At 44.3% G+C, this 25,395-nt stretch overlaps 1 protein-coding gene across 1 annotated transcript; it reads right to left on the reverse strand.

Annotated features, from left to right (window-relative positions):
• Positions 1–8,348: 8,348 nt before the first annotated feature.
• On the reverse strand, positions 8,349–25,330 carry LOC119172282 (Myosin light chain alkali). The gene is made up of 6 exons (XM_037423332.2): positions 25,199–25,330; positions 25,055–25,082; positions 14,591–14,731; positions 12,315–12,482; positions 11,154–11,240; positions 8,349–9,027 (listed from the first exon to the last, which is right to left on the reverse strand). Exons 1-6 carry the CDS (start codon positions 25,199–25,201, stop codon positions 8,972–8,974), a joined length of 483 nt encoding a protein of 160 aa, XP_037279229.1. The 5' UTR covers positions 25,202–25,330; the 3' UTR covers positions 8,349–8,971.
• Between the last annotated feature and the right edge of the window lie 65 nt (positions 25,331–25,395).

Genomic DNA, 25,395 nt, shown 5'->3' on the forward strand with positions numbered 1-25,395 from the left:
CAAACTTCGTGAGTTTAACTTCCTTTACTAACTACGTTATGGACTCCGGTGACTGTATGCGGTCATTGCTCAAGGCTGGCAGCCGATTCCGGTAGCGTTATCATACATTTTTGCGGCTTGCTGTAAAATCAACTGCATTCATTACCTATATCAACATTGTTTTCTCATGCTACCTTCTCTTCTTTCCTGGTTTTCCTGCCAATAGGTTGACCACAAAATTATCTTTTATCTACGATACTACACTAAAAAGAGACCCATAAGACGAAAAAATACCACAACCAAACATTCTGTTATGGTATGCTGAATAGATGCTTTACATGTACGCAAAAGTCATGACGGGCGTAAATGGGTGGTTTATATGTGTTTGTATTAATAGAAGGTCTAATGATCGCCGCAAAAACCTGAATTGGAAGCTAGGTCCAAGTACCATAAAACCTGTATATACTTCCTGCACTTACATACCGGGTATGCTTATTGTGTGCGGTGATGTCGAGTTGAATCCCGGTCCTCCCAAATCTGAGGCCACTAAGTCTAACGCCGAGCTACTGTCTGCGATTGAATCTCTCGCCGGCCAACTGGAGTCGCGTCATGCGGAGCTGATGTCGACTCTCCACGCAGTCAAGGCGAGTCAAAGACACCTCGAAGATCAAGTGTCGAACATGATCGCCAGATTGGCGGCCCTTGAAAGAAAGATGAAGTCCTCCGAAAGCGTTCTTGGTCAACCCGAAGGCGGCCGCTCCGTCTGTGACCAAGCATTAAGAGGAGAAAGTTCGGCGCCTCAGAGGAACTTCGATGACCAAGATGACACGTATCGCAGGGACAACTTGATTGTTTATGGCCTCGAGGATATTCCGACTGAAACATGCTCAGAAACAGAACAGAAAGTGCGATCTCTTATTTTGGATCGCTTATCAGTACGGCTTACTGATAAAGACGTCTTGCGGGCTCGAAGAATAGGACCCTTTGTTCCCAACAAGTGCCGCCTAATCGTCATCAAGTTTGCTTCTCTTGACGTCAGAAACAGCATTCTCTCACAGAGGTCAAAACTGAAAGGCACCGGAATCAATTTGCAAGAGGACTTCTCCAAAGTTATACGGCAGGAACGAAAGAAGCTTTTCGATTTCGGCAAGGCCAGTGGACGACCTTTTAACATGCACTACAATAAACTTTACAGCGAAGGAAAATGTTACGTATACTGTGCCGAAACTGACACGGTACGAGAAGTTGAGTCGCATAGTGTAACTCCCGGTGCCGCTGAAACACTAATGCCTTTAACTGTATCTCCAGAGCACATACCGAAGATACCAGAGAAGGACTACACTGTCCTGTTCACAAATATAAGGAGCGTCTTCAACAAACGTCACGCACTGTCATCCTTAATCGACAGCTGCTTGGCGGATGTGGTCGTGCTGACGGAAACGTGGCTTTCGGAAAAAGTTGACAACGGCGATCTGTTCATGTGCGAGAAACAATACGCCGTCTACAGACACGACCGCTGCGGGCGCTTGGGTGGCGGAATACTGACGGCCGTTTCTCGTGACATCACTTCCTTCGAGGTTCCGATTCCGTCTCCACTCGAATTCCTCTGCACTTGCGTTCGCGTTAGCGGGCAGGAGGCCATCTTGTGCGTATGTTACCGAGCGCCCAGCGCGGCGTCGTCCTTTTGTGACGACCTCTACAATTGCCTCAACAAAGTGGTGGGCAGGTATCCCAAGACTCCGATTTTTCTTGTCGGAGACTTCAACTTTCCTGGGATCTTGTGGAACGATCCGTGTCCCGTCGTGACTTCGGGATCGTCGGATTGCTCGTCCTTCGTCGACGTGTGCTCGGCGTTCAATCTTCGCCAGCTTGTTAAAGAGCCCACTCGCGTCACTCCTTCGTCGGCGAACGTGCTCGACTTGGTACTGACAACTGCTCCTGCGTCCGTCTCGTCCCTCACATTACTGCCGGGACTGAGTGACCACGCTATCATTCATTTCACCATATCACCCCATTAAGCATTCTGCTTCAAGAGTACTGCATATAAAAGCGAGAGTTTGTGACGTTTTGTGCTCTAAAGGGATGATATGATTGTGAGGCACGCCGCAGAGGATACCTCGAGACATTTAGAGCACACGGTCCGTTAGTATTTCACCTCTTCCGGAATGCGAACTTTGCGTTCTGGATAAAATCCGCGACTTTGTGGTCAGAAGGCGAGCTCCGTAACGGCTTTTAGGGGCGAAGCTCCTTAAAGCGGCACCCGTTCATCCCTCGTAGCAGTATACGTAACACGTCTTACGCTTTGACCTGCAAGGTGGTTCTGGTGGGAGATTTCTCCTGTGCTTTGTTGAACAATGAAAAATTCGCAGCGTGCGCGTTAACTCAAAGCCGAATTCTCCACTCTCTCATTCCCCATTAGCAGCCGTTGGCATGTACATTTACCACTAGCTGACTAGAAAGGGTTGCTACGTTATACTCGCTGGGCGTAACCTCCTTGGTTTTAAAAAAGGTTTAGCGAGCGTGGAGCAGCAGTGCCATGAATACAGTGAACTAGTATATACCATGAACTCGGGGTAGTTAAAGGTGGGAAGTAGACACGAAGTGCAAGTCGTAAAAAAGTGTGCGTGTGCCACCTCTCGTTTAGTCCTTGGAATGTCCGCTGGATGGCGGTGCTTCTATATGGGGAATATATGATGAAAAGATGCGAGATGGTGGTACTTGGAGTGTTGAATAGATGGACGAACGGACACACAGATAGATGCATGGATGGACGCACGAACGTAAGCAGGGGCGGATGCATGGACGAACGCAGGGACGGACGCATGAACAGACGCACGCACGGACGGGCGGATGGACGCTTGGACGGCCACACAGACGGACGCATGGACGGACGGAAGCAAGAACGAATGGATGGACGAATGCTTCGCCCCACTTTCCATCATTCACTCCGTGGATATGCTGCCAATTTTTTAACCGTGGTGGATGGAGCAGTGTATATGGACATGACGTTTTGCTTTCTGTGCTCATCGTTACCCTAATTGAAGGCTGTCTATGTGATTTGTATCCAATGAATTTATTATGCACAAATGTCGCATCGGTACGGACGCCACATTATATGTATACAGTGAAGCGTATACGTGATTGCATTATATCTCCTTTTCATTATTGCTGTTACATTTGCAGTTCCGTTTGTGTTGATGCTTACGTAATACGTGTACGGTGCATCTTATGTGCATTTGCGATCACAGCAGTATCAGAGTTTTGTACATGACGGTGTTTGTGAAGCACCTAATTTGTATACACCAGTATCTCTCTTTTTTGTATTTTGTGAAAAAAATAAAGAAGTGCGTAGCAATCAAGAGAAGCTTTATGTAACAGCCATGACCAACATATATGCCGGGTGCATCATTTTTTAGCACTTTAGGAACACGACCTATCGTACATCCACTGTCTCAAGTCACATGGTCACGCAGTGTTCAATACAGGTCTAAAATAACGCTAAGAATGCTCAGAACCAGTGTAAAATAAACTGGCAAGATGAGAAGTAACCTAAACTAGAAAAATAGCCGAGAAATAATCTAAATAATTTGTTTTAGTTGGTTAAACAGCTTATGTATTATCTGGTTAATATCCACTGGCTGTGATTGTCGAAGGAATAGCTAGGATTTTCCGATTCAATGCACTCCCTCAGTTTTCACGGTGACATGTAGCTGCATTAAAGAATTAGAACTGCACGAAGACGTACACTAGAACGACATGAGCTTGAAATTTAGCACGCAATCGAGAAATACATTAAGAACTAGGTACAAGGTCTTCTACTACAGTAGAGGTACATTAGCCGCAAAATTAGCGCTGGATTTGAGCAGTATTAGCGTGGTTTATATTAAGCGCTGGCTGAAAATAAACGCCCAGCACAGAAAGACGAGACACTGGCGAGGAGTATAGCCAGGAACATTTGTGTTCTTATATGTTCCATTTTCAGACAATGCACCAACTTGCCCAGCAACGCAACCTATTAAGCGCTAGATTGAGACATTTGTTGTTGTTGTTGTTTTCTATTTGCTAAACATATATACGCTTAAGAGTGTTTATGCATGTCTCTACATTCACGCGTGTAAGCAACGAGTCCAGCTGGAATCGCGCACGCAGCAGCAGCTGCGCATCTAGCGCGACCAGTAATTAGCACGGCACCTCCTCCGGACCTGAACCCACTGACGCTCCACAGCGTGTTGCTGCGGGCACGCCCGCTCTATTCCCGTGGTTTATGTGTATCACTGGCGCCCGAAACACGGCACCTGGCATCGTCGGCGGCGGCAGGTGTTCCGAACGGCCCCGGCTAGGTCGGGGTCACCGATAGCGGTCTTCACGAGCGCTCTTTCAGCGGCAAAAAGGGCACGTGTGCGCGCACACTGCCTTCTTTCGGACCGGTCCGTTCTTCTCCATCATGCCCGGTGCGGCACCTGTTACCCACGCCAAGTAGGTTGTACTCTCGACTCGTGCTAACTTGAGGGCGCCCCGCTGAGAACGGTTCCTAAGCGAAGCTTCGACGTGAATGGGAACGAGCTGTGTGTCTTAGGGCTCTCTACCTGCTGACGTGCAGAATCCGTGAGCCCCGGAGTCGCCTACACACACCCAGGAAAAACGACTGGTGACGCATTTAACACGTGGGCGAAACAGGTCATTACATTCTTAACTTTCTCTGTCTCGTGTTTTATCGCGCACCCACTAACTTCCTTCGCAACCGTAGACGGTTCACCCCTGTCAAAGACTGAGGAAGTTTACGTGTCACTCTCGTTAACGAAAAAATTCTACGGAACTTTCTTGCTTTCTTTGAAACTGCTGACTAAGGGACGTCGCGCGTTTTTGTGTCTGCAGTTAGACGTTAAGTGATGGGCAGCGGTCCGAAGGGTAGTGCACAAGGCGCAGAGCTAATGAATAAAAACCGAGATGCCACGACGTTGATCAGTGACATTCTGGTAACGCACGATTCCTATTCAAATACTGTTTATTAATCGCAACCTCAATATCTCCAGCTAACTCCCTTCTTGGTTAAGCGTCCCCTCAGCTTTCATGTGTGCACTTTTCAACCACTTGTATCTGTAAGTTAAATTTTTCTGATTGGACTCTCCGGTTAAACGATTCAAGTGGTGAGAAATGCCCGCATGTTCTTTCTGTCCGCGCATCTACAGGTTTAGGGATTTTTCCTAAAACATATTTTTTTCTTTCTTTCTTTCCTTCTTTATTTATATCCTTATTTATTTATTTATTTATTTACTTATTAATTTATTCACAGCAGTTCAGCCTACACAATATCCGACATACCTACAGTAGGAGCATGTAGAGCGTTAAAAAGTCGCCCTGGTTGCCCTCGCGCTGGCTTGCTGCAAAACTGCGATTCAATTGGTATTGACCACACCTTCGTGCACGGGGAGGATAGGGTGGAGGGGACTAATCACCTAATAGTGGGAGGGGGGTGGGGAAAGTCTACCTTACGCATTCACCTAACGGAGAGAAAGCCACTCTTCACAAAGCACCCACTCCACCCTGAAGGGAAACCCTGCTCACGCTTATGCGCGTGTCTTTTGATATTGCATTGAAAAGTGCAATTGGAAGTGCGCGTACGAGTCACACGAGCTGGGGCAATCTACTACACTTGACTTCCTTTTCTGCATCCGTTCCTGGCTCGCCTTATCCCTCTGTGACACGCGTTAGGACCGGCTGTCTATAAATGCATGAAATTCACGTGCTTTTGTGTCAACGTTCAGGGGGCCTAATGTAAAGCAAGCGGAAGTGCTAAAGTAAATTTTAGTGTGTTTTATAGCGATTAATTTTAATTGCTAAGCAAATGATGACTTGACTGCTGTACAGTCGACCCTGCTGCATTTTATCGCGAACCAAGTTCAACGACATACGCAAACTACATGCGATAGTTACCTCCTGGAATCGAGCTAAAAGGGTAAAAGACAAACAAAACCTCCCAACATCCTTCCGAAACGTCCCACATCAAATGTTTTGCTGAACCCAGTACTGCCTTCAACTAAGCGAATGTGTCTAATGAAATATTTCAACCATAAGTTATTAAAGGAACTCGGGCAACACGAATACTTAGTTTACTATTAGCTGAGTTTTTGTAGTTCATTGCTTGTCAACAGTGCACAGAATATGCTAAAGGTAGTCACTTCTTTCAATGAGGACGCCGTGTTTGCAAAGGGGTATGAAGCCTGATTTCGGACAGATTAAAATTTTAGAAAAAAAAACTTGTTCGTCTAAATAACTTTATATGCCGACAGACAAATTTTTCCCCACACAAACCGGATTGAGCCTGTCACGTGCACGCTGTATTGGAACAAAGAATAATTTTAGCAAATTGAATGATTTCTGAAAATATCATTTGCTTCAAATTTGAGATTATTTATATTAAGTGATACGAGGCCCCATGTGTCATGCGAAGTGCTCATCAGCAGCTTTTGCAAAGTCGCTATCACTGGGTGATATAATGTGAGAAATTAAGTCCTAGTGAGGACGTCCCTCATCTCAAAAAGTTTGTACGTTCATTAAAGGCCTGTAAACTCCAGGTGGTTAAATGGTTTCGTTCAAATTCCGAAACCCGCTCTTTCGCAACGCCTTATTCTGGAACTCCTAAATTTAACGAAGAAATCGCGTTCTACGCCAGATAATTGCACTATTAGTGACTAAGTGCCTGTGCACATTGCTGTGTGATCTGCTATCTTTCTGTCACGTTCCTATCTTTCCTCTTCTTATTTCAATCCCCCCATTCTTCTCTTACGTGTAGGGTAGCAAACTGGTTATTCTGAACTGGTTGATCTACCTACCTTTCTTTCTCTACTATTTGTTCTTAAAAAATACAGAACTTATTAACCAAAGAATTTTGATGCATAAATCTTCCTTAATATAGTCGGCAGGTGTACAAAATCTGCGCAATAACATGCATCTGTTCAATCTTTATCAAAGGTGTGTGTGTGTTTGTGTGCGTGAGAGAGAGAGAGAGAGAGAATGCGTTTGATACCAATGCACTCCATCACATGCAACATAGACTGAACTGACAAAGCTTGCTTCACCTCTCAAGAACGTTTGCTGCGGAAAAGCCAGCTTGGCATAAAGAACCTACGCACACATATTTGTGAAATTACGCAGCAGTGCAATGTGCAGATTATCCCCTTCAATATTCACGAAGTCGTTTCACGTCCTTTGATACAGAGGGTGCCAGATAATAAAGCTGACTTTCCTTGGGATATTACGTCGAGTTAGAACATGTCGAATGCCACTGGGCAACCGAATAGTTCCGTACGATAACCGATACGGATGCACTAAAGTAAGGCCTAATGTAAGCTGTGATTGCTTACAATTAACCCCATAATTCTCAGAACTAATATCTCAAAAAAAGGCATGGTTCACGTTCACAACAACTTCCGCTTCAAAAAAATATTATTATCTATGCACGCCATTTCAAGCAACATGAGCTGAACCGACAAAGCTTGCTTCATCTCTCAAGAGTGTTGTGAAATAGACAGCTTGGAATGAAAAACCTACGCACACAAGCATACTCATGCGACTACACAGAAGTGCATTGTGCAGATTGTACTCTTCAATATTCACGAGGTCCTTCGGCGTCCATAGGGACAAAGGGTGCCAGATAATAAAGCTTACTTTCCTTAGGTTATTATGTCGAGATAAAACATGTTGAACGCCACTCGGCAACCGAATAGTCCCATACGATAACCTATACGACTGCACTAAAGTAAGGCCTAACGCAAGCTGTGATTACAACTTCCCCCGCGATTTTCAAAACTATTATCACACACACAAAAAAAAACATGGTTTGCGTTCACAACAACCTCCACTTCTAGAAAAATTGTTAGTGTATTGAGTACTTGTGGTACCTGATGCATTATTCATGAAGGCAGCACGCTACTAGAAAAAAGCATTTGCGAGCGTAATGCTTTATGAATTCGATGTGGCGTGGTTTACAAGCGGAGACGCTCAATGTGAGCAAAAGCTAGCCGAACAATCCGAAGCACTGGGCCGTATACTGGGTACTCCGTCTTGCGATATGGACTATGTCGCGTTAAGCGCCACCCAACGCAGGAACAGGCGCACAAAAGTAGCGCTCTGAAACTAGCCCGGTAGATCACATCCACCAAATGTAAACAGGTTCAATAAATGATCCGAACAAGCAGGTCACAGCTCGAAAAGCACGCAGGAGGAACAAGATGATTGTGCTCGGACGTCGGTATCGTGTCTTCTTTTTGCGGTGATGATAGTTGAGCCCGTGATGTTAATGTCTTCCTTTCTTCATTATATGCTTACTTAATGATCCCCGCCTTCGTGCAAATGAATGACACAGACAGTGACAATGTCGCGGTTTATTACAAGAGAACGCACTCCACGTCTTTTTCTCTTTATTCTCCAAACAGTGTGATCGTTTCCTATAAGGCACATTGCTTATGTCTGGGACGCTTTATTTGTACATGCCCGATCTCTTACATCCGTATGGTTTACAATTATTACATTTTCAACTTTTCAGTTTTTTCTTCGTCAGCGGTTCTCCTCAGCATTCTCTTTGTATAAGGCGGGGTGGACCTTGTGTGATCATCACTTCGCGTTCCCGGCAACCACCAGTGACTCCGGCGCCCGATGGTGCGAGCTAAAACGCGCACCAACTGAGTGCCGAAGCGAGCTGTGACGTTCGCGAAATCCGGCCAATCGGAGGACAGGAGATGGGTGAGCAAAGATCGTGGACGACCATGTGGCACTTTCGGGCGAATCATCTTCCCACTGTCCCCCGCAGCCATTGTCTTGGACGGGACGGTGGTTTTAGCTGCTCCCACGTTTATCGTCGGGCAGCGCGTGGATGTGGTGAAAGTTGACCGCTATGGTGGACGCAGAAGGGCGGGTGGAGATAGAAAGGAAAACAGAGACGACTTCGCATGGACTTATTTAACCCCCCGTGGCGAGTCTGGCTTTTTTCTTTTTACTTGTCCTTCTGCTCCTCGGGGAATGGTCCAGCCAGAACGTTCTTGATGAAGTCTGCGCGGGAAAAGGAAGAAAGGACACTGTTATAGGCAAGTTTATGTGACCTTCGCATTCTTCTCAAAAGACACCTTCTCCATACTTATAAAGGCTTTTATCATGTTAGATTTGCTTCCGAGAAAAAATGTGGGACCAATATTGATAACAAACAAATCAAACAATTAATATTAGCGAAGTTGACTGGAGCTGGGTCCAAAACCTGTTACGAAAGAAAAAAAGTTTTTGTTGTGATTGTTTGCCCTTTCACTAATCTTAGTGATAAAAAAAGACAGTGAACATCTTTTACAACAAACTGATACCAGGACATTTCGTGTTGTGACACGTTTTGTCGTTTTTCCTTAGAAATTTAAGTACAGGCAAAAAAGAGCACGAAGCTCTCACATTCTTTAAGTCGAGAAAAGTATATAACGCATGTACTGCGGAAGGAGTCATACAGAAACCTTCAGTCTCCTCTTTATCATGCAGCTGAGTAAATTGAGTCAATGTTCACGCTTCTGCTTTTTGTAAGCGTTTTTTGCTGCTCGCAATTTGTGTAAGTTTCCGTGTATTTGAAGTGTCACAAAGGTATTTAGCCATTTGTGGAAACGGTGCAGCACGCAACAAATATGGAACACCAGTGGCCAACCGAACAAGTTTTCGTCTAGGTTACTTCTTGGCTTCGCACTAAACGCATCCTTCCTATCTGTAGAGAAACACACAATCAAACAGAGCACTTCTACTTTCACTCGGTCAAAAAACAAGACCGGAAAACTACATCATTGAAAACACGTCGTGCGCAGCAATTTGTACATAATAGCTATCGAACCGTTTCCGAGTCACGACTGTCGATCAAAGCGTTCGTTCATCACGACCCGCAGCGAAGCCCGGCTCCTCCCTCCAGGAAAGGCTTCGGACGCCAAGTTCCGAGCGTTTGTCGATGTTTCACGAAGGCTGCCTAATATTTTTAACGTACCGCTCCACTTGTTCAAGACGTTATGTCTCCCTTCTGACCACCGTTTCCATGGTTACTCGTGTTCACCAGTGCGTCGAAACAAGCAGTAACGAGCAGACCCGTGATAGACAAAGTAATCGACTGGACTCTACAATAAACCCGAGTAAGCTGTCGTGAATGCTAAAGCAGTCACGGATATCCAGGACAGATCGATCTCGTGACACGCTGAATTGATCATTTTTATGGTCTCCAGTTTGAGCAATTATTTGTGCGTTGTCTTTTATGTGAACTTTCATTTTATCCCGTACTAAAAACGCGCTTTTGTTGCTTCCCATTGTGCAGCTGGAGACTGTTTTTCCCTTTCGTTCGGAACTCCTTGTCGATAGTTAAGCCCCGAAGGTTTCCGAAGGAGAAAATACTGACATGATCTAAGTGTCAGGTATTGTTTGGATGGAACCGACTTTCTGTCTGAAGTAACAGATGCGAGACAACGAACGCTGATAACATGGAGAAATTACCTAACGCTCTATGGGGTTATTTATCTTTCTTCGCAAAAAGTGCACTTTCTATTCATTCTTTCTAGATCAGTTTTGTGATTAGTATTACGTATGTGCGAAGTTACAACCAACTTGTGGGTCTTCTGAAGTAATGGAGATTACAAATCCTCAAAACGAATTTAACAAAAAAAATCAAGCTGACGGGATATTCGCTACATTGACTTCTGCTGCTTTAACTAATAATGAATGCACATATAATCCAAGTTAATTTCTTTTCGATTAAGCTTGTAGACTTTCCCCAGCAGTGAGCTGTATAGTACAAGGGGGTCACTACAGAACAGCCTCGCGAGTGAGGATGCTCAATCAGCAGTGCAATTGTCGTCTATTGAGAGCAAGAGGGTTTGAAAGACGACAGTAACAATTTCTTTTGCGTCATTCTATATGCCACTCTTATCACTCACCATTCATGACCGGATAATCTCGTTGATACGTGTGGTAGCACGACGCCCTAACCACTGACGAAGCTCCAGAGTTAATTAGAATGTTCATTGAATAATTACATTATTCCAGCCGATAATCTACAAGATAGGCAGCCCAACACAAACTGTGGAGCTAGTTTTGTGGTTCTGTCTTGTGGCATTTTTCTTTTACCAAAATCGGCGAAGAGTATGCTCGGAGGTAGTCTATACACTTACTCTCGTACTTGATGAACCCGTCCTCGTCTACTGTCCCCGCGCAGCACTGCATGATCTCGTCCACTTCGGCGTCAGTCAACCGCTCGCCTGCAAAGGGCCGCGAAAAGACGACATAGTGCTTGAAATAACACTTCGAATGCCTCGTTAGTACACAATTGGCAACATTTCTGAATGGCATTCTGGTAGCTTGTAGTGTTATTTTGTTTATTCATTTATTTATCACGCTCTAGAATGGAGCATCAAAGAGTACTACAAAATCGATAAAGTTCTACATCAGTGTTATCCTACACTTAATATTCAGGTGCACCTTGCAAGCGAAACATAGCTTATTCTGAAAAATTACTCTCGTGCGCTCCTCTACTTTTAATTTGAGCATCCCACTACGCTCTCAAGCAAAAGGTAAGTGCAAATGAAAGATATATAGTGCGTGTTCCTCCGTGGCAAGATACATGGCCTTATTAGATTGTGCTCTATGAAGAAAGTTCACATCCGAGCAAACAACTACGTTCTTCTCATCCTTGCTGTTGTTTTTAGTTGTGACTACGCATCGTGCATTATTGTAACTTCCTCGGGCATATTCGGTACAATGGCACAATCGAACAAAGTTGTTTGTATACGAGGAACTCGAATGTGTCGAAGGCCCTATCAGACGACCTTCCGACAAGCCGTAAGCGGCAGCTGATGCGTTGCACTGATGCGGAAATCTCAACCGAATGAATCAATGATGGCCAGTTTACGCACCTTGTACAACGTAACAGATGCAGCTTAACACTGAGCAAAAAGAACGGTTCGGAATTTTTCTTCGCAATCATTTAGTACTGGTAACACTCAATATGGCTTCAAAGCTCTAAGTAAGCTTATCATATTTCTTTGAAGAAAAAGAAATTGGCATAAAAATTACATCATAAATACTTTGAAAATGCTAACATCAAAAGCGTCGTGTTTCAACAGTGTGGCAAAAAATGCCATAAGATACTTTCTGAGCATTCAAAATGTGTTTTTGACGACATCATTTGTGTTATCTCACCTATGTTTTCTCTGTGTATTAACCGATTGAATTGTCCACAGGGCCTTGTTACTAAGATTATGGCATAAATGATAGTTACAAATACTACAGTGTCTGCACAATATTTGAATATATTCTAGGTGTGTAGTAGTTACCGAGAGAAAGCAGGACGTGTGCCAGTTCAGCCTCGAGCATCTGGCCGTTCTCGGCCTTGTCGTAGACCTTGAGACCCTCAAGGAAATCGGCGTGTGTGCCCATGTCCTTGTCCTTCTTGATCTGGCTGTAGATGGGCAGGAACTCCTCAAGCGTCATCTTCTTCTCTCCTGCACGCATTCGTGGAATGCAATTTGTGTCACCGCAACAATACTGGGACATCCAGTTCAGTGAATTGTCGGGGACCAGGCTAAATGTAGGACCTTACCGAGCCCAACTCATCCCAACTGCAGAGAACCGCGCAGTGAAGACGCTAAACTAAGACGTTTGTTCATCTCGTGCGGATTGCATATTCTCTTCCTGAGGTCCTGCAATAGCCACCCCCCCCCCCCCCCTCTATACCACTCCTCGACTCTTCAAGCCTTTTCCCGCGAGCAGTGGGAAAGTCTGTCGTTCACAGCATGTCTTGTCGACCAAGCCACGTCAATCGAATGAATATTCAACTAGAAAGCAACGACTCCAAGGTGTCATCAAAGAATTGGTTGGTTCTCATCAGGGCGCGTCACTCACACTGCTAATCTCACTAACGGTGAGCTATATATACATACACCATTTACCACTGGCTTACTGTCAATGGACGTAAATGAAATATTCTTTTTGTTTAAGTACGTTTCTTTTTAGGTTCACTGATAGTAATTGAATATTTTCTTTACATTAACCGTAGGTTTCATGACCAATCCACCTTTGAAGGGTGGAGCCCATATATCAAAGAACAAGCAAGCAAGCATGCTTCTCCCACCATCCAGCTGCTTTCGGTGTCGACGCCCACACTACAATGTCTGGGCCAATCTGAGGTGAACGTTTTGGTAAAATGCATTGGAACTATACTTTTCTATATCGTCACCAGTATCGTGCAACGTCGACGAAGGAAGGAAACGCAGGACTAATGCCGGCAAAAACGCTGTATGTAGATCGGCCTTTGCGGTGTCATCGCGTGTCGTATGAACACCTGCTGGACAGCTATAATGGAATGCTAGTCGTGCTGAAGCAAGGCGGGCTCGCATACGGGCCTAAGCACATGAAGAACGCGCTGCTACGCGTGTGGGAAACGCTGCATTGTAATGCACATTTGACCATGCTCAATGCATTTCGTATGGTTCCTAAACACACTAGCATTATATATACTTCGTATAACAGTGCAATGTGTTGCTATCGCATTTATTACTTCGGCCTTGTGCTGGAACTGTGACTTTTTTACTCCGTCTCTATTTTTCCTTTAGTTGCCGGAAAAGAAAAAAAAAACTGAAATTAGTCATAAGTGACAAGCTGCTCTACAGGACGTTGTCGGGTTGATACCGCAAAATAACTTTGCCACATCGCGCATCATGCCACACTTATGCATTGGAATCTTCCACTGAACTCCACTCGACGCCCCGAGAACCTCGCTTCATTACTCCAATTACAGCTGCCATCAAAAACTTCACGACGGGACGCTACAAGGCTGTGTCGGTTGTACGTCGGCGTCGCCTTCACCAATTCATTAAGTATCGCATTGGTATGGCTGACTCCCCCAACTGTGATAACTGTCATTGCGTAGAAACTCTCCACCATGTCCTGTGCCATTGTCCAGACTTTGAAGAAGATCGCCGGACTATTTAGTGTGCCTTGAGGAAGCTGGATGATGGACCCTTTACTCTGGAGAAGATCTTGGGAGCATGGCCTTTAAGTACTTCAGCCCAGAACGCCACACGAGCCCTTATACAATTCTTGAGGGCAACATGACTGTGCGACTGCCTGTGTGTGTGTGTGTGTGTGTTAAGTGTAATGTGTATCTACTCCTCCTCTCTCTCTCTTTTGCCCCAATTCCCCTCTCCTCCATGTAGGGTAGCAGGCTGGACTTAGTCTAGTTAACCTCCCTACATTTCTGATATTTTTTTCCTTCTCTCTTTCTCTCAGAAACTGTCACTGAGCACACAGTTCCAACTAGCGAAAAAAATTGAAGGGGGGGGGGGGGGGGTCACTAACAACCATGCACGCACGTGAAACGTCATATAATCATTAAAATAGCTATATCATCCATGATTAAGGAGGCAAATTCTGCTCGAGAAGTTGGTGATCGTGATCCACAGGCTACCAGGGAAATCATAACTATAGATGATGCAACATTGCTGGCATCTATAAATGGCAAGTTAAGCCTTATAATTGCGCAGTGTGGCAGTTGATGGGGTGCTCTCAACAAAGTGTGATTACACTCTTGTATAATGATAGTAATAATTACCCCTCTTCTGGGTGCCTCCGTTCTTCTCGATGGTGGCGTTGGTGGGGCGCAGGTCGAGGGACCTCAGCAGGGATCCCAGGTCGGCGCAGTCCACCTTGCCCTCGGCGCACATGTCGTAGATCTCGAAGTGCTCACGGGCCTCTGCACGCGCATACACGGATTGGGTCAACAAAAAAGATCCCATTATAGTAATTTATCTCCCCGATTGAGACACAACAAGAGCCATGTTGTCTTCTAGAGTCAGTTCGTATCGTCAGCCAATATGTCAAGACGCAGAAGCCAACGTGCATAAAAGTACGTTTCTTCCACTGCGTTAGAAAAATAATTTGTTTTATTGTGATAGCAATTTTATGGGCACTCTCGGCTGGATTTCGCCGCCGGCGTCGGCGTCGACGTCGGCGTCACTCACCGTACACACACACACACACACACACACACACACACACACACACACACACACACACACACACACACACACACACACATATATATATATATATATATATATATATATATATATATATATATATATATATATATATATATATATATATATATATATATATATATATATGCGACGCTCTCGCGGTGGGGAGGATCTTACGTCTTGGCTGGCCTCGAGCTTTAGCTGAAAGGATTCTGTTGTAGTTACCGGGTGCACAAATGTCACTGCAATCATTGCAGTCTCTGTTTGCGAAAGGCACGTGCGCTCTTTTCAGACACAGCGAAGTAACAACTGAGACGCTTATTCTCGTGCATCTGTACCTGTGAGTACGTTTCGTGCGTTATTTGTGCGTGAGAAACGCGGGAAAAGTTTCCATCTGCTTTCCATTCTTCCAATTTGACCTTGCAATTTGTTGCTATCACGTTCATTGCTTCGCCTTTGCGGCAAAGCTGTGACTTTTTGTTTGCCTGTACACACATATGCATGCAGGTTAAACAAATGCCTCCTACAAGTTCGCTAAAGATATCATTTGTGTAGTACTTGCCACTGAGCTACTAGATTCCTGTATGTACAATACTACTACTACTACTGCTACTACTACTGCAACTGCTACTATTTATGATAAAATAATAATAATAATAATAATAATAATAATAATAATAATAATAATAATAATAATAATAATAATAATAATAATAATAATAATAATAATAATAATAATAATAATAATAATAATAATAATAACACTGTTACACATATCCAGAAATACGCAGCTGAACCCCCTAATAACGAAATTTTCGCAAACAACGAACACATTGCTTTGCCGGCAAACAACCTATACTATAGAGTACAGTGCATTTACCTCTTCTCGACAGTGAAGATATTTTAGAAAGCACTCACGAAATAACGAAAGTTTCAAGTACTGATCCGCCACATTTTATCAAACCACGAGCGCGCATTCGCAGCCCCCAAGCTGAAAATTGCGGCTGCGCTCAGTGGACAAGTTGGACGCATATTGTTTTGCTGTAAAGCATCGGTACAACCATTGCCTGCCACGTTCGGTCGTGTGCTGATGACATCAAAAGTAAGACTTTTTTTTTTGCCTGAGAACCGTTTTTTTTTCGTTAACACCTTTGTTGGCAACTATATACGTGGGCTCACGACGTTTAGAGTGACAGCACTCACGAAAGTGTCGTCATGCCGACAGACATTCAGTACAGCTCCCCTCTCACTTTGCACGTATAGATATATGCCGCGTTTTATTTATGTGCATGTGCTGTTTTTATTTTCAAAAAGATGCCACCCTCTAGTAGAAAAAGTAAGCTCTGGCGCCTCAGAAGAAGTCTAGGATCATCACTGAAGCTGCAAAAGGCAGAAAACAGGCAGATATATTTGCGGAGGAGCTTGGTGTGCCTGTTTTTTTTTCTATTTTCGAGACAACAAACTTCTCACGGAAACCAACAGGACTATAGCTTCCTTGGCTATTCCGTTATTGAGGGGTTGTACTGCAATTCACGGAAGTTTTTTTCTGGAAGGCTTCCGCGGAAAAAGTGCTTTTCTGAAAAATATGAACTATAATTCATGCCCCTTCCCGGTTTTCCGCGATTCTTAACGCTGTTTTACGCCATGAGAGGCTGCGTATACAGGCGAATTCACGTTCGTCCTATCATCGCTGTGCCATTCGAAATACGTGTTTATTTATTCGCATTTTTTTCTAATCGGGCAGAGGAGGTGGTGGGGCACGTAATTAAGCGTCACATTAATGAAGGATAGGATACATTTAAGTTACACTAACGTGGCTCCCAAGAATATCTTACTGTGAATACTTACGGAGAAATTCTGAAAAATCTTCTTGTTGGACAAATTATAATCACTGTTATATGGGGATTTGTACAAAATTTACTAATATTTGCGTGCCATGCGCAGCTTTTGACTTCCACGCGCTTGTGTATGTGTTTGTTATCAATGAAGTGCCCCAAATGCAGTTCTAAGCACAGGGTTTCTTGAATAAAAAACCAGTCTACGTATAGGGCGAACCATATTTCGAACCCAAAAACAATTTCCGGTAGTAAAGGGTTACGTCTTTGCCTCATTCCTCAATAGCAAACATGTACACGTAAGTGTTCTCGTTCTCAACGTGTACACTTGTTCTCTTCATCTTTAATATGATGGTTCACGCTCGACAATCCGGGAGATCAAAAATGAAAAAAAAAAAGCAACATCTGGAGATTCGTCGTTCAATGTTCCACATCCTGTCGCGATTGAATCCGCCCGGACAAGACGTCATGGGGCAGATGACCTACGAAGTGCAGTGATCTGTATACGCAGAGCTGTCACTGCAGTTTCGTCATTCGACGTCATCTCTTTCTGATCGCTGTGTTTTCTGTAAAGTGTACCTCGTGAAATTTGTGAGTGTTCTTTGATACTGTGTTCATATGCAAACCTGTAGAGTGCAGGGAACACAATAAATAAATAAATAAATAAATAAATAAATAAATAAATAAATAAATAAATAAATTTTACTTCAGCACACTAACTATAGCCCAACTCAATAAACTCATTGTACTCAAATAAGTGGTTTCAATGTTTATTTTACATATGCTGCGAACCAGTGCAGCTACGCAGCAACATAATTACCACCTTCATCCAGCCCGCCCCATCGGTCTTTGTGTTTCTATTCCTGCTTCTTTATTGTCCTTCAAGTCCTCTCATTTTCCTCCTTCACTGAAGGGTCAGAGGCCACGTGCAACCTCGTTAACGCATACCTATCTGCCTTTTTCTCTTTCCGTTCGTCTCCGTCACTAAACTGTATTTCTTTCGAAAGGCATGACAGCATATAAATAGGCTCGTCTCGTACATAATTCGCAATGCACACGCGTAAACAGACAACCGCGGGTCTGTGGACCGATCGGCTCAGCCGTTATAGCACGCGAGGCGCGAAGTCGAACAAGGGCGCACTGCGCAGTCAGCGTCACCGCTCTGCTGAACCAGCAGGCCAGTACGTACGAGTGCGCGCAGCCTTAAATGGCGCTGGTAGCCGGCCGCCGCCGCGGGTTCCCGAAGCGGCGGGCCCGTGGCGCTCCCAGCCGCGGCTCGAGCCCGACGTCGGAGTGAGCCATGCGCCCTCCCGAAATAGGAACCGGGCTCCCGTTGCCTGCCTGCTCAGCCGCCTCAGAGGGCGCGGCGCCAAATTTAGAGGCCCCGACAAAAGCCGCGCACTACTACACCGTCCCTCTCCTTCTCGACAGACATGGCGGCACCGCCGCCAAAAGCCATCTTGGGCAGCCCGTGGTCCGATCTGTCCGGTCACGCATTCCCATTCGGGAAGGCACCGTGCTAGCGCAAACGAGACGCGCGTCTCTAGTACACGTAGATTTCAAAGAGCGTTGCACCAGACACGGGGATTCGGTTTTCGCACCTGGTGCTCGGGTGTTGAAAAGCGGTATGATCCACAAAATACCGTGTCACTGGCCGCGTTCGCGTGAAATTCTCCTCTGACTCACAGCTTCGGAATAAGAGAGTAAACGGTGAGCCATGCCTGTCCGGCTTGGAGGTTGGCTCAATGAATCCAGCTCCGGGAGCAAGATCATTTCAGGCGTCCGACCGAACATGCTCTTGCCTTCTCTCTCTCTTATTTCTCGTTTTATTTATTATTTCATTTTTGTAACGTTCCCGTGGTGCCGGTGTGCATTGAAGCCACTCTTAAAGGTCACACTTTTAAGGTCTTAAAGGTCACACCTGAGTGCCAATACTGAGGGAACAAATGGAAACAACTGACAAAATAGCTTTTCATGGAAGCTTTTCTCAAAAAAGCAGGTACGACCACATATAGTTGCGTATTCCAACTTGCCTGGCTGCTCGGATGCCTTTCGACACGCGAACGAAAGAAAAAGGCAGTGCAGACATGTTTTCGTGCACATATCTCTCAACTGTTTCCCCCAATTCTCAAAACATTTAACACTAGTGCGCACGTGTGGTAGGGCCCTAACGCTTAGTCCACTGTATACCCTGAGGTCAAATGTAAATTGAGTAACGGTAGATGAGCCACCAAAGAGCATTTACTCTAGAATAGCGAAATAGTTCAGAAAAGAAATGCTGTATTTCCCGGATATGTGCACTGGTTATAGCTCAAATCACCAGGACCAACTATGGTCCGATCCCGCAAGTTCGGCAAGGTACCGAGGGAACTGCCCCCGGTGTGGCCTAGACCCAAGCCATCAATTTGCAGGATATTCAAGATATCTCACTCACACTATTTGAGTAACCACAATTGCTGCTGGTTTTCGTTGCCATCTCAATGTATATAGCATGCCATATCAGAGGAAAGGGATCTCATGTGCTCCCTAGGGTTCGGGTGTTACATGCCGCCGGTTTTCCACGAAGTGGTGTGACTCCTCACCACTCTTTAAGAGTACCTATACCTTGCGTACCTACTTTAAGAGGTGAGTACACGTAAAAAACCGAGCGACAGGTCCGGCACTCGATCCAGTTGCCTTTATAAAACCGTAGACCTCCTGCCGGCCCTACGTATCGAACCCGGTACCTCCCACATTTTCACAAGCGCTCCCCTTTACTTCCCAAGTTCATACGATTTTAACGCGACAGCACCGCACCTACCGTGCGGTGTTTTCTGTTGTTATGCGCACTCGGAAAATGAGAAGGAGCTCACGTGTTTTTCCAACTCTGGAATGCTGGGAATACGATACGTTCGGATTCGCTTACAGCCTTTGGAAAGCGGCGGACGTATAACGCGAAGTCACGCAGGCAAGCCTTGCAGGCGTCTGACTGCGAGGCTGCTGGGAGTTACTTGTGACACCGCATGACGCGAAAACCTTGCATATCAAGACTTGTAATTGTGCAGTTATCCATTTCGTTGAACGGCCAACTCGAAAAATAACTGTGATGAGATCATGGCTGGAACTAGAAAAATACAGTGCGGCCATTATTTGCTGACTTTCTATTCCTGCACCCCCACCCCGACTGTAGATTCCTCTTTGTACATACTTGCTCCAATAAACAACCAATTATTGCTACTTCTACTGTTTTGAAATGATACCGCTTATAACGAAAACCCGTTATGACGACGGGCAAACTGCGCACTTGAATGTCCATGATACCAACGTGATTATAACCATCTCAGCATATAGCGGCAAGAATTTTCGCTTATTTAAACCTTCTTGTGCGTGTACAGCTCTGAGGGACGTCTAACAGAGTTACCAATAACCGTTACCGTGCCTTTACACGTGCAAGTGACGCGTGTCAGCCAACACGTGTATCGCATGCTCCGCCGTCATCTGCGCTCGGAACTGTGCGGTCGCGAGATACGGCAGTTGCAACTGCCCGTTGGATCCAACATAATGGGAATTTCGAAGTAAAACGTGGAGTTGAAGAACAGCTCTATTACGCCAGTCCTGATGTCACGCGCCCGCTCGGTGAGCGGAACAAAATGGCGAACCAGTGTTTCCCGAATAAGAGTAGTTCCTTCTATTTTAAAGTCCTCTAAGCACCCTACAGACGTACGAAAATGTTTGTTCTGAGCACACAAGTACATTCCTAAAAGCTGTGAGTCTTTTTGTAAGAACTGTTGCTGATCAACTGGATATGGTAGGAAAGAATGGAGATGGGTTTTAATGGATCATCTGCACAGTCAATAATTTAATGTCTTTGAGAGGAAGTGCAGTATAACAAGTCTTGTGTGGAACAAAAATTTCCGTTGTTTTCTGTAACCTCGGATTATTGAAGAGTTTTAGCAAGCTACGGAAACACGGTACGGAAATACGACACGGTTTCTTTCCGTATGCACGTATACAAATGTCGCGCATGTGCACTCGTCAGCCAGCTCCCTGTTGCCGTCTTTTCACAACGTGTTTCCGTAGTTTGCTGAAACTGCCTCGCTGCGGTACTCTAGTGGCTAAGGTACTCGGCTGCTGACCCGCAGGTCGCAGGATCGAATCCCGGTGGCGGCGGCTGCGCTTCCGATGGAGGCGAAAATGTTGTAGGCCTGTCTGCTCAGATTTGTGTGCATGGTAAAGAACCCCAGGTGGTCGAAATTTCTGGAGCCCTCCACTACAGCATCTCTCATAATCATATGGTAGTTTTGGGACGTTAAACTCCACAAATCAATCAGCTTGCTGAAACTCTCTATTGATAGAGAACGAAGCATCATAGAAAATAAAATGAGACTAATGGGTACTTTCACACGTTGTCATTGAAAGCCCATACTGTTATTTCGAGCCATGGCCTGGTGGAGAAAAGCCTAGCAGCAGAGAAACGCATAACACTGTCCGATTCTTGGCGGTACCACTAGTTACCGACAAACATTAAAGGGACACTAAAGTCAAACAATTTACGTCAGAGTGAAAGTTCAATGTGGAACAATTTCTAAAACGACAATATTATCAACGGAAGAGCCCTACTTACTGAGAAATTAGGTTAAGTGCACGAGAACAAATGCGCCACAGTAGGACGTTCGCAAAATTATTCCGATGACGTCAGACTTACCGCCTAAAATTAATCACTAGTAACCAATCTAGCGGCCCTAAATAGAGAACCTTCCGTGCATCAAGAGACGTAATAAAACGCTGCTTGTTCGTTTCCGTTTGAATTCGGGGAAAAAAGAACCACCGGACAATGCTAAGGGCAATGGCGTGAGTGGTTCAAAAATTAAATTTTCGCCTGGTTAAACCTCTTTGCTTTGTGTCTGTGTTTACTCCCGTGCTCCCAGTTCGCTCAACAATCATGAATTACCAACTGGCCCACCTTTCCATCCTATGGACAGGTCGTGCCAAATAGTGGGGCCCAGTTGAACCAATCACGCCTGCTATTTTGAAGGCCATGGTTAAAAATTGTTCAATGACCGTTGTTGCTGCTGTGGCTCCCGCTACTTTCGCTCTGCTGCTACGAGTGTCAGCGGCCACGCAGTAAAGTCGGGCAACGTTGTGCACAGCAACAGTGACGTGAAACGTTGAGGCGGGTAATTTTAAGTGCGCTAACCAGATGAGGACCACTAAAACGTGATTTTATTTCGAAATAAGCACTTCCTTCGTTGAAAGCAACACAACGAGGTTTCTGGAGCGCTATTTCAACAATTAACGTCGAAATTATAGTCGCCTTTAATGTTCCTTTAAGCGTCGGTCTATCGTTCCCAGTTCCGCAAGGCCGATTTTTCGCAAGCTTACATTAAGTCGGTGACATTCCATCGATTTTTACGCGTACACTCAGATAAATAATATTACCTGTTAGCTTTCTGGTGAATTATGACTTGCCGAAAAAGTAAAAAGAAAATCTTTTCTTTCTAAAAGAGTACAAGACGCGCTTTTTTCCCTTCCTTCTCTCTTCTCTATCACTGTATGCAAGCGAATATAGAATGAGATTTAAATAAGAGAAGCCATACAAATACGGCATGTGTGAATTTAAATTGGCATCCACCCTATAACAACACTGATGCATGCTGAATAGCCTACTAGCATTCAGCATGTCGAATAACAGACACAGGAAAATGGCATTCTTCTCCAGCGGCCGAATTTCACGGTCCTACCGAAAAGTCCGTGGCAGCCTTTATGTTTATGAATTCATGCAGAATAGACAAGTTTAATTGAAAGAAAGGAAAGAAAAAACGACACCTCTGATTACGGTGAGAATGAACTGAAACTAACACAAGTTAAACTGTTGATATCCCGTTACGAAAATTATCTTGGTATATAGTGGTGGCTTGAAATAAAAAAGACTGAATTTGTTTTGCATGTTTTTACTGTGGAGTAAACTTCTCTGGCTCATTACAAGACACTAACATGCTAACGTTTCAGTCAAATGCATAAAATTATTCACCTTTGTCGAGAAGCTATGGTTGCCGATGCACCCCTGCTTTTAAAGTACTTGTGTACAGTATGATTGTTACGGTGTCGCTGTATTCAACATTAAAATTAAATAATCGCTCCACTGGTATGCATGTAAACTTCCAAGCTCTTTGCACATCGTGTATATGACAGCTTTTATGATATTGCTATTAAAAAAATAGGTTGCAGGCACACAACCACGTAATATTGTGCCTTGTACTTGTAGTAGAGACACTTATGTTTTCTAAGAGAACAATCTTCGCAGGTCAAGTAGGCTATGCTGTTTTATGTAAATTTCTTGCGTCTGCAGTATTATTGTGTTTAGGACGTGAGAAGCGGCACAAATTTTACATACAGAAATTCGTATTACTTAAGTAAATGTCGAGTGAGAAAATGCCTGTTTTCCTGATCAATATAACCACGTCAAAGAAGATTCCACCGACACTCTGTTCACTTTACTTACACTATGGTTCATAGGCTCAAAATAGTTCTGTGTAAGAATTGCGTAACGATTTTTTCAGTTTTTAAATACGTGTCAGTAACGAGTGACGTGAGCAAGTAATGCACTGTACGTATATTATAAAAAAAGGCATGTTTTACAAAACAGACGCCGGTTGCATCTTTCGGACAACATTCACAGTGACACAGGCTCAACGCACAACAATGAACGCAAGCTGCCTCGAACTCGTTAGGAATTGCCTACCAGTGAGTGAATGGGTATTTCTTTCTAAATTAACACGAGCTGCAAATATTTTATACCATTTATTTTGGCCTTTGTAAGGTCGTGCGCTGGCGGTTTGGGTTTCACTGACAATATGACCCCTAAAATGGCGGCAAGGACGTATGATTCAGTTAAGACAACTCCTAAATTAAGCTCCCAGGTAATATACCATTAAGTTGCACAATTTATCCTTGAAGTTCAGTAAATGTAAGATCAGGCTGTACCACCTTGCACTGTTTGTTTTTCTTTCGTAAAATCATGGGAAAGTGCAAACTTTCTTGTGATTTAATTTGGAGCTTCGTCAATATATTATGTGAACAAATCTGTTTTCTGTTCACTTTTGCTTACCATTCTTTTATTTTTATTTTCTATGCAAAGCAAAAGTTAGAAAGAGTGAGTCTACACTTTACAAAAGGTTCATCTCTAAGCACTAAAGGAATTCAATAGGCTTTTTGCAGCTGAAGGCTCAACCAGCCTTATTGATACTAAGGCAGCTACTTTATACACGTAAACGCAGTGACAACGTGATATTCTATAACGATTAGTATTTTATAATCAGCACTCTGATATCTTTGTAGCGCAGTTATAAGTTCCCTCAGAGAACCCCGCCTCCTTGTGTAATCTGAGCAATCGTGTGGAGTAGACTTTTAAACAATCATGTCGCCATTCGTATTTGACTTCCTAGTTCTACTTTGCCCATCGCAATTCTGCAAAAAATAGCTTCTTGAATAGCCAAAAAGTAACATTATTTATTTCTTCATTGCACTATTCGTATTCGCACGCTTACGAGTTGTCAGCACAATTTTTAAAAATCCATGCGAGATAACTATATTAAAGCTGCCTTGACTTTCAAAAGTGGAGGAATGCTAACGTAATTTCGCATGTTTCACAAAACATCTTCAGCAGCTCCGTTTGAATGCAAATGCTTCGCAGGGGAAACATCTAATCAAAAAAAAAAAGTTGACGAGATGCGATATGCTCTCAATGATGAAAGGAAACGTGTTTTTAACTGAAGACAGAAAAAAACATTGCGTGTCGTATATAGTATTGAGTAAAATGCTCGAGCCAGAGTCCGGGGTATCAAGTGACCGAAACAATCCTATATTTAGCAGCTCCGCCAGAAAAACGGGCCGCGAGAATACTCTGCCTCAACGTACTTTAAAGGAAAGGAAAAGTTTCCTTATTTCAAATGACTTCTGTTAACCTACACTGCTTGAGTATTCTAAATTATGTTGCGTAACTTTCTGCTATAATTTTAGTTTCTTCTCTGGAACGCTTCTCCACTGGTTCCGTTTGATGCATATCGCACAGAAAGAGAGAGAGGAAATTGGAGACAAATGAAAGATTTACGACGGCCACTGAACCTTAGAAACGGATTCGTGCTCTATGCAAGCATACTATCAGTTCACTTTGCCGTCTAGCGAATGCAGCTGTAAGTAACATGCAAATGTTCATTCACTCACGTTCAACTTCATTGGGCTTGAGGTCCGCCTGAAAACGGGAGAGAAGAAAAAAAATATGTCGAAAGAAGTTTAGGCTCGTTGTCTCAAGCGGTTGAGGGTCGAGAGGTATCCAAATTCTCGGGCCCAGAAATTGCAGGGACGCACCATTTTGTTCTTCCAGAGGGTTCTCTTCCTGCGAGAAGATGCTCGTCGTCCTGGGTCCGGATCGCGAAGTGATGTGGAGGAGCAAACTTTAGGGTTGCTTATATGGTCTTCCGCGCGGAGGCGCCACCGGCGCTGGTCTATTTTCGCTCCGCTACCTCCTCTTTCTCTATCCTCCCGCTGACTAGCCCTAACGGCGA

Source organism: Rhipicephalus microplus, chromosome 4 (assembly GCF_043290135.1).
Source record: "Rhipicephalus microplus isolate Deutch F79 chromosome 4, USDA_Rmic, whole genome shotgun sequence".
NCBI classification, from domain to species: Eukaryota; Metazoa; Arthropoda; class Arachnida; order Ixodida; family Ixodidae; genus Rhipicephalus; species Rhipicephalus microplus.

Excerpts from the sequence above, each read along its gene's own strand:
- LOC119172282 (XM_037423332.2), bottom strand. Across the intron at positions 11,241-12,314 it reads ACACGTCCTGCTTTCTCTCG|GCGAGCGGTTGACTGACGCC; the intron begins GTAACTACTACA and ends GGCCCTTTGCAG. Across the intron at positions 9,028-11,153 it reads CGGGTTCATCAAGTACGAGA|ACTTCATCAAGAACGTTCTG; the intron begins GTAAGTGTATAG and ends TTTCCCGCGCAG.